At 45.0% G+C, this 10205-nt stretch overlaps 1 protein-coding gene and 1 long non-coding RNA gene across 3 annotated transcripts in view; one reads left to right on the top strand and one right to left on the bottom strand.

Moving 5' to 3' along the window:
- LOC309619297 overlaps positions 1 to 10205 on the bottom strand; it is a 388116-nt gene that overhangs the window by 11499 nt on the left and 366412 nt on the right. The gene's annotated exons all lie outside the window — the stretch shown is intronic.
- Positions 3279 to 5955, top strand: KRTAP17-1 (keratin associated protein 17-1). Its single transcript, XM_082374356.1, has one exon. The coding sequence runs from the start codon at positions 5115 to 5117 to the stop codon at positions 5397 to 5399; it is 285 nt and encodes a 94-aa protein (XP_082230482.1). The 5' UTR covers positions 3279 to 5114; the 3' UTR covers positions 5400 to 5955.

Raw genomic sequence — 10205 nt, 5'->3', positions numbered from 1 at the left:
TTGATATGATTTCAATTTTCTTAAATTTACCAAGTCTTGATTTGTGACCCAAGATATGATATATCCTGCAGAATGTTCCATGAGTACTTGAGAAGAAAGTGTATTCTGTTGTTTTTGGATGGAATGCCCTATAAATATCAATTAAGTCCATCTTGTTTAATGTATCATTTAAAGCTTGTGTTTCCTTATTTATTTTCATTTTGGATGATCTGTCCATTGGTGCAAGTGGGGTGTTAAATTCCCCTACTATTATTGTGTTACTGTTGATCTCCCTTTATGGCTGTTAGACTTTGCCTTATGTATTGACTTTGCCTATGTTGGGTGCATAAATATTTACAATTGTTATATCTTCTTGGATTCATCCCTTGATCAGTATGTAGTGTCCTTCTTTGTCTCTTATAATAGTCTTTATTTTAAAGTCTATTTTGTCTGATTTGAGTATTGCTACTCCAGCTTTCTTTTGATTTCCATTTGCATGGAATATCTTTTTCCATCCCCTCACTTTCAGTCTGTATGTGCCCCTAGGTCTGAAGTGGGTATCTTGTAGACAGCATATATACGGGTCATGTTTTTGTATCCATTCAGCCAGTCTGTGTCTTGGTTGGAGCATTTAATCCATTTACATTTAAGGTAATTACCGATATGTATGTTCCTATTACCACTTTCTTAATTGTTTTGGGTTTGTTTTTGTAGGTCCTTTTTTCTCTTGTGTTTCCCATTTAGAGAAGTTCCTTTAGCATTTGTTGTAGAGCTGGTGTGGTGGTGCTGAACTCTCTCAGCTTTTGTTTGTCTGTGAAGGTTTTAATTTCTCCGTCAAATCCGAATGAGATCCTTGCTGGGTAGAGTAATCTTGGTTGTAGGTTTTTCCCTTTCATCACTTTAAATGTGTCCTGCTTCTCCCTTCTGGCTTGCAGTGTTTCTGCTGAAATATCAGCTGTTAACCTTATGGGGATTCCTTTGTATGTTATTTGTTGCTTTTCCCTTGCTGCTTTTAATATCTTTGTTTGTAATCAATTGTTGAGAGTTTGATTAATATGTGTCTTGGCATGTTTCTCCTTGGATTTATCCTGTATGGGACTCTCTGCGCTTCCTGGACTTGATTGACTATTTCCTTTCCCATATTAGGGAAGTTTTCAACTATAATCTCTTCAAGTATTTTCTCAGACGCTTTCTTTTTCTCTTCTTCTTCTGGGACCCTTATAATTCGAATGTTGGTGCATTTAATGTTGTCCCAGAGGTCTCTGAAACTGTCCTCAATTCTTTTCATTCTTTCTTCTTTCTTCTGCTCTGTGTTAGTTTTTCCACTATTTTATCTTCCAGGTCACTTATCTGTTCTTCTGCCTCAGTTATTCTGCTATTGATTTCTTCTAGAGAATTTTTAATTTCATTTATTGTGTTGTTCAGCATTGTTTGTTTGCTCTTTAGTTCTTCTGGGTCCTTGTTAAATGTTTCTTTATTTTCTCCATTCTATTTCTGAGATTTTGGATCATCTTTATTATCATTACTCTGAATTCTTTTTCAGGTAGACTGCCTATCTCCTCTTCATTTGTTTGGTCTGGTGGGTTTTTACCTTGCTCCTTCATCTGCTGCGTATTTCTCTGTCTTCTCATTTTGTTTAAGTTACTGTGTTTGGGGTCTCCTTTTTGCAGGCTGCAGGTTTGTAGTTCCTGTTATTTTTGGTGTCTGCCTCGTGGGTGAGGTTGGTTCAGTGGCTTGTGTAGGCTTCCTGGTGCAGGGGACTGGTGCCTGTGTTCTGGTGGGTGGGGCTGGATCTTGCCTTTCTGGTGAGCAGGGCTGTGTCCGGTGGTGTGTTTTGGAGTGTCTATGAACTTAGTGTGACTTTAGGCAGCCTCTCTGCTAATGGGTGGGGTTGTGTTCCTTTCTTGCTAGTTGTTTGGCATGGGGCGTCCAGCAGTGGAGCTTGCTGGCCATTGGGTGGAGCTGGGTCTTAGTGCTGCGACAAAGATCTCTGGGAGAGCTCTCACCAATTGATATTACGTGGGGCTGGGAGGTTTTTGATGGTCCAGTGTCCTGGAGTCGGCCCTCCCACCTCAGAGGCTCAGGCCCGACACCCAGCCAGAGCACCATGACCCTGCCAGCCACACAGCTCAGAAGAAAAGGAAGAAAGAAAGAAAAAAAAGAAACAGATAGAATCATAGGACAAATGGTAATAGCAAACCTAAAAAGAGAAAATCACACAAAGAAGCACATACATACACAATCACAAAAAGAGAAAAAGGAAAAAAAATTAAAAATAAATAAAAATAAAAAAACAATAAAAATTTTTAAAAAAGGAAGAGAGCAATGAAACCAATAAACAAATCCACCAATGATAATAAGCACTAAAATCTAAACTAAGATAAACATAAAACTAGAAACAAATTAGATGCAGAAAGCAGACCCCCAAGTCTACACTTGCTACCAAAGTCCACTGCCTCAATTTTGGGAACATTGTCTATTCAGGTATTCTTCAGATGCAGGGTTTAGCAAGTTGATTGTGGGAATTTAATCTGCTACTCCTGAGGTGGTACACAGAAATTTCCCTTTCTCTTCTTTGTTCGCACAGCTCCTGGGGTTCAGCTTTGGTTTTGGCCCCACCTCTGTGTGTAGGCCACCCTCAGGCGTCTGTTCCCGCCCCCCCCCCCAAGACAGGAGGGGGTTAAAGCAGCAGCTATTAGGTCTCTCTTGCTCACTTAGGCTGGGGAGTGGGAGGGGTATGGTAGTCATAATTGGAATGCGGGGTCAGTCTGTGGCGACAGAGGCTGGCGTGATATTACAACAGCCGTAGGCGTGCCATGTGCTCTCCCAGGGAAGTTGTCCCTGGATAACGGGACCCTGGCACTGGCATCCTGCACAGGCTCCTGGGGGGCTGTGGGTAGTGACCTGTGCTTGCACACAGGATTCTTGGTGGCAGTGGCAGCAGCATTAGCAGTTCATGCCCATCTCTGGGGTCTGAGCTGATAGCCGTGGCTCATGCCCATCTCTGGAGCTCACTTAGGTGGTGCTCTGCCTCCTGTGGGCACACAGGAAAGGAATCCCCTCTCCTCGTGCACCCTGAAACAATGGTCTCTTGCCTCTTTGGCAGGTCCAGACATTTTCCTGGACTCCCTCCTGGCTAGCTGTGGTGCACTAGCCCCCTTCAGGCTGTGTTCACGCCACCAACCCCAGTCCTCTCCCTGGGGTCTGACCTCCGAAGCCCGAGCCTCAGCTCCCAACCCCCACCCCCACCCCCCGGCGGGTGAGCAGACAAGCCTCTCGGGCTGGTGAGTGCTGGTTGGCACTGATCCTCTGTGCGGGAATCTCTCTGCTTTGCCCTCTGCACCCCTGTTGCTGTGCTCTCCTTCATGGCTCTGAAGCTTCCCCCCCGGCCCACCCCCCATCCCCACCAGTGAAGGGGCTTCCTAGTTTGTGGAAACTTTTCCTCCTTCGCAGTTCCCTCCCAGAGGTTTGGGTCCTGTCCCTATTCTTTTGTCTTTGTTTTTTCTTTTTTCTTTTGCCCTACCCATGTATGTGGGGATTTTCTTGCCTTTTGGGAGGTCTGAGGTCTTCTGCCAGCATTTGGTAGGTGTTCTCTAGGAGTTGTTCCACATGTAGATGTATTTTTGATGTATTTGTGGGGAGGAAGGTGATCTCCACGTCTTACCCCTCCGTCATCTTGAAGGTCTCCCCCAAGAACATATTCTGATTTAACAGGACTGGGGTGTGGACTGGTGATCTGTATTTTTCCAAAGTCCTCTCCTTAGGCAATTCTGATGTAAAATCGGGTTCAGAAACCTTGGACCACATGATCTTTTGGGGTTCCTCCCGGTTCTAAAATTCCACATCCTGTGAAGTACTGAGCATTCTATCATATCCAAGTGACCCATTCCCACCCCCCATTCCCCTCTTCCCCCAGTTCTCAGTCCTTCTAGCCCTTCTTGGAGACTGCTTTACCTCCAGGTCCATCTAAAAAGGAGAGGGAAGTTAAAAGGGAGAGACTGTGTCTTTTGCTCCAGCTCTGCATGCCCACTGTCACCTTCCATCTCTACCTCCCACTCCCAATCCCCTTTCTCTGGGCGCTGCTCTCCAAAGGGCAGAGCCTTCAGGATCCAGGGCTGCCATTATCATTCCAAGAGGACGACAAGGTACCAAAGCCCAAAATGGAGACAGGAATTTTGACCCATCTCAGGATTTACACGTGGACCTGAATCCTCTGTGGATTCTAGTCTCTTTCTAAAGGCATTTTATTCCCTGGGATGATACTCTGGGTGTTTTGCATGCTAATCCCTCATTCTGCCAGATGGTCTATAAAGTTGGAACTCTTAAAAAAAGTGTACAGCATTTTCATTTTGATGCGATGTTTTGGATATTCAATGATCTGCTTCCTTCCTCCCTCCCTCCCTCTTTCCCCGCTCCTCCTCCTCCTCCTTCTCCACCTTCAACACCACCACCACCACCACCTCCTTCTATCTAGGAAAGGGCTGGGCCAGGAGGGTTGCAGGCTCTGACTAGTGCTCTTGCAGCCCGTTCAGAGAGAAGTGTGAGTGTTCCATTTCCGTGCAGCTCAGAGGGAACGTGGCTCCCAGCCTCTTGCAATTTTATGATGAGTGTCTCTGCATTTCATAGGGCAGTCGTTACTGGTGACTGACGCTCACTCACCAAGCCCAAACAAGCATGTGGCACTGTACACATACCACACGCAGACACAAATATTTGCCTTGCTCACATCGACTGGGATGAGGACGCCATTTCTACCTGGGAGGAGCCACATGACCAGACCTTCTAAGGCAGCCTCTACCTGCGGCACAAGGCACAGGGCATCCAGCTTTTAGTTCTGGTTTTCCCGGACGAGCATCCACGGCAAAAGGGTCCACTGCCAACTTGCCACTGGGGAAGATGTGGAAGGGTGGCACCCATTCCAGAGCCAGACTCTGGGGCTGGCCTCCCCTCCTCTCTGCAACCTGGGCTAAGGACAGCTGGCCCCTGTTTGGGCATGATGACAGGTCTTTTCCAAAATGTATTTCGTGCCAACACCCTCCAGTGAGGGGATATAAAAGCTGCTGTCGGGGCAGGTGACCTTCAGATTTGGGGAACGCCGGTCGCGTTCCTGACCTGCCACCTGACCGGCGGGGACCATGGGGTGCTGCCCAGGGGATTGCTTCACCTGCTGTCCTCAAGAGCAAGACGGCTGTGAAGTGTGCTGTTGTCAGCCCTCCTGCTGCGGCTGCTCCGGGCCGTGCTGTGGTTCCTGCTGCGGCTGTGGCTCTGGCTGCGGAAGTTGCGGGCCCTCCTGCTGCGGATCTGGCTACGGGGGCTGCGGAGGTTGCTGCAGCAGCTGCTGTGGATCTAGTTGCTGTGGCCCCTCTGGGTGCTGCGGCCCTGTGTGCTGCCAACCCAGGCCTGTCTGCGAGATCAGATGAAGACCTTTCCCCCCTCCGCTGAGGCAGACCAAGGGAGAGCTCCCATCTGCTCCAGGTGGACACCCCTCGTCTCCAGGACCTTCCCCGCCACCGAGACGGTGTCCTGCCTGTCGTGTTATTTGTAGCAGAAGGCTTGTTCTCCAAAGCCTGGCCTGGCTTTTCAAGGCACTGAGAACAAGAGCCACGTGCTGGTGAGAAAAGAAAACTGGGTCCCACCCAAAATGGTACCCGAAGCTCAAAGGGTGAATCGCCATGACTTTTTTTTCCATGAAGTTAAAAGGGAATCTTCTTATTCAAGGTGGCCTTGGGACTGATGTCTCCTCCTTGACTTTTCTGCTGCTTTTGAGATGCAAAAATTCCTCTTCATTAATTGCTTAATAAATTCAAACGTGCTGGCGTAACCAAATTAGTTCTCCCACCTCTTCCTTGGCTCTCTCTTGGGCACTGGGCCAGGAAATTTACTCTGGCATCCACAATAGGGTTTTTGAAATGTGGCTTCTGGACCACCTGCATCAGAATCACCTGGGGGCTAGTTAAAAACGGAGATTCTGACACTCTCTTTGAGACAAGCAGAATCAGAATCCACAGGAGTGTGACCCGGGAATCTGTGTTTTTAACAAGACCCCAGATGTAGACTAAAGCTTCTAGGTACTGCGTGAGAGTCACCTGGGGAGGATCTAAAAATACAGATCTCTGGGCTTCCCTGCCAGAGATTTGATCCTTTAGCTCTAGAGTGGGGGCCCTGGGACCTGCAGTTTTAAAAGCTCCCAGGTAAATGCTAATGCTGGCCAAATTTAATTTTGAGTGAGGGCACGTCTTCCTTCTGCATTACAGTTCTGCAGGAAGGCTTCAGGTTTGGTCAGAACTTTCTGGCAAAGTCAGAGGAGGAGGCTTTGGTAAAACAAGCTTGATCCTGAATGGAAGGGATACCTGTGGCAAAACCTTGTGAACACAGAGGTTCAAAGGATGCTCTGGGAAGTCCAGTTCCTTCCTCCAGCCTCATGCTTCAGCAAAGTCTTCCTTTTCTGGGTTAGTTTTTCTTGTCCTGGAACCAGTTGTATTTCTTCTGCTTGAGTCCCAGGGATGAGGGGGGTGAGTGTACATCTATCTGCTAGGTAGGACCTGACCCAGGTGTGTGAGAGTCAGTTGGAAGGTTAAAATTCAAAGGATAGTTAATTCAACTTTTTGCTGAACATGATCTTAAGCTACATGTGGAATAAAAGTAATTCTGCTCTTGCCCTGGGAGAACTTTATTTTCATTCCTACAAAACAATGTTTCATTCAACAAACAAACAACACATTGTTTTTCTGATTATAAGCATAACAATGATCCCTAAAAATGTGAAAAAAATGCAGAAAAATATAAAGAAGAAATAATAGCCACCCAAATTATCACCATTTAGAGTTTATTACTGACATGTATCTTTCCAGACTCCTTCTAAGCATGTTTATAAATAAAACTGGGATTATGCTGTTTTTACTTTTTTGCTTTTAAAAATTTTCTTTCATTTTTTATAAGCCAAATTTATTGAGATATAATTTACATTTAATAAAGTACTCCCATTTTTAGTGTACTGTTCAATGAGACTTGACAATTGTATATACTTAAGTAACCTCCTCTGCATTCAAGATATAGAACTTTCCATCATCCCCCAAATTTCACAGTGTCCCTTTGAAGGAAATCCTGCCCACTATCTACCCCAGCCTTAGGCAATCATCTATCTGCTTTATATCACTATAAACTTTGCATTTCTTTCTTTCTTTCTTTCTTTCTTTCTTTCTTTCTTTCTTTCTTTCTTTCTTTCTTTCTTTCTTTCTTTCTTTCAGGCTGTGCTCCGTGGCTTGTGGGGATCTCAGTTCCCCCACCAGGGATTGAACCTGGGCCAGGGTAGTGAAAGCCCGGAATCCTAACCACTAGGCAACCAGGGAATTCCCCCTAAACTTTGCATTTCTATAATTTCATATAAATGAAATTACACAGTGTGAATTCTTTTTCACTTAGAATAACATTTTTTAGTATTCATCTGTGTTGTGGCACTATCAATAGTTCATTACTTTTTACTGAATAGTATTGCATTGCATGAATAAACTACATTAAAAAATATTCGTCTACTGATTTGGGTTATCTCCAGTTTGGAGTTTTTGGTTTTTTTGTTTGCTATTATGAATAAAGCTGCAATGAACATTCAGGTACACACTTTGGTGTGAACATACGTTTTCACTTATTTTGGATAAATACCAAGGAATTGGACTGCTGGGTAAATACTGAGTGAATGTTTAACTCTCTAAGAAACTACCAAACTGTTTTTGCAAATTGGCTATACCATTTTGTATTCCCACCAGCAATGTCTGGGAGTTCCAGTTGCTCCATGTCCTTGCTAACACTCGATATTGTCAGTCTTTTTATTTTTAGCCATTCTAGCAAGTGTATAGTGGAAGCTCATTGTGTTTCCTTTCTTTCTTTTCTTTTCTGTATCATTAAAAAACCCAGCAGGATTAGTAGTATCTTGCTTTTGGAGAGAATTTGAGATATGACTCTTCTCTTGTTGAGTTTCAGACTCTATTATTTTGGTCATTTTAGATCTGGCTGGAATTAGCCTCCCAAAAGCTGGCTCTGTAACCTCCAAGACAAAGTCATAGCCAGAGCAGGAGTGTGCCAGTGGGACAAAGTAGGCAAGAGGCCAATGGGTTTGCACTGAGTGGCTGCGATTCAAAGTGGCTGATTCTTTTGTTGCTCATGGCGGTGGTCTCTCAGATGGGTGAGTAGAGAGTAGCAATTTCTTGGAATTATTAATAGAGAATTGCCCTTCCTAGCTGTTCACAGAGGTCCTCATTCATTCATTCAATAAATATTAACTGTGACCATGAATTGTGACCCTCTTATGTATCAAACACTGCTGTGGGTACAAGTCAGTGAATAAACAAAATCCTTGCCCTTCTGGAGCTTAGATAATGTCAAAGGGGACAAGAGCTATTAAAAAGGACAAAGTAGGAATGGGCTAGATAGTTAAAAGAGTGGTTTATTTCATTTAGCATGGAAGGATTCCTTGAGGAGATGATATTCCAGCATAACAGATAATGCTATGTAAGTTTCTCTGCTGAGAGAGTCTATGAGGGATTTGTTGGGAGGACGGCCATCTCCATCTGGAATGTCATTGCTGGCTTAGCTGAGGAAGAGAAGGTGGATGGAGAGAAGAAGAACTGGAAAGGTGGGGGACCAGGATCTTGGGGACTCCTCTTCTGCCACACATTCTGCATAGCTGTCCCAAAGTCCTCTTTCCTCACTGCCTTTCCACATTTCAAAGGATGTCACTTCCTATTTCTAATCTTCCACTTTCAACCACTAATCCTGTAGATTCTGCCTCATATCCCAAGGCACTGCCCAGTTCAGGTTGTCACCATGAAGATTTTGGGTAATTGCCCCAGATCCTTAATGATCTCCTTACCTCCAGACTTGCCCTCCTTCTCCAATCCCTTCTCCACAGACAGAGAGACGTTCTAAAGGTCAAACCTGGTCAAGTTACTCCCTTGCTTACAACTCCCAGGGGTCAGTATAAAACCCAAGTTCTGACCATGGTCTACAAGGCCTTTTATGAGTGCCTGGTAACCACTCTAGCCTGAACACGGTCCCATCCTGTCCCCTTGTACATTTTTTTTTTTAATGCATTGTTTACTTTGTTTATTTATTTATTTATTTTTGGCTGTGTTGGGTCTTCGTTTCTGTGCGAGGGCTTTCTCTAGTTGCGGCAAGCGGAGGCCACTCTTCATTGCGGTGCGCGGGCCTCTCACTATCGCGGCCTCTCGTTGCGGAGCACAGGCTCCAGATGCGCAGGCTCAGTAGTTGTGGCTCACGGGCCTAGTTGCTCCGTGGTATGTGGGATCTTCCCAGACCAGGGTTCGAACCCATGTCCCCTGCATTGGCAGGCAGATTCTCAACCACTGAGCCACCAGGGAAGCCCTCCCCTTGTACTTTTCATCCTGGCTATAGAACCGTTTGTTGCTCCCAAAATGTATCATGCTCTTGTCTTTGGTTTCCATTGCTGATTCTTTTCCTACCTTTACCATCCCTTTTTATCCTTCTTCCTTGAGGATTCAATTTGGCCATCCTATTACTTGAGAAATCTTCCCTAACTTCCCCAAAACCATGCTGGTGTTTCTCCTGGGTGCCCCTGTATGTATCCATGTATTGTAGCACTTGTACTCTACTGTACCATAATTACTTATGTATGTATCTTTCTTCTAAACTTGGGCTCCTTGTGGCAGGAATTGCAAGTCATTCTTTTTGTATCCCTCACACAGACCCAATGAGGACTGAGTTGAATGGATGAATAAAAGAGAAATTGAGTGAATGACTGCATAAATTAATGAATGAAGGGAGGAATAATGAATGGTTGGCACAATGGCCCAGCTTTTCCAAAAGAGAGCCTGCCTTTTGCATTGATATTGAAAGAACATGGTAAGTCCTTCATTCAGCAAGGATGTCAGGCCTTGGTGTTTAGAAACCTAGGGTTCATTTTTTCCTCATGTCTGTCTCAAGCGGTAGCATTGACAAAATGCTTTGAGAAAGCATTCATGTTCTTTGCTTTTGTTCATAATGTCTTTGCAAAAGACCGCTTGTCTTTCCTTTTACTCTTTGGGTCTCGGAGGTGTCTTTCTTTTAGTAGCTGCTAAAATCACCAAAGGCAAGAAAGATTTTGGAGGTCTACTGAATTCTTGAGGTGAGGGGGGGCATGGAAGGAAAGGAGGGAGGAGAAGCAGAGAGGCTAGGTCAAATGCTTTCCAGGGATAGGTAGAGCCAGCGTTCTA

Source organism: Balaenoptera borealis (genome assembly GCF_965194805.1).
Source record: "Balaenoptera borealis genome assembly, chromosome: 20".
Taxonomy (NCBI): Eukaryota; Metazoa; Chordata; class Mammalia; order Artiodactyla; family Balaenopteridae; genus Balaenoptera; species Balaenoptera borealis.
The sequence above is the reverse complement of the archived record's forward strand: the minus strand, read 5'-3'. Positions and strand labels throughout refer to the sequence as shown.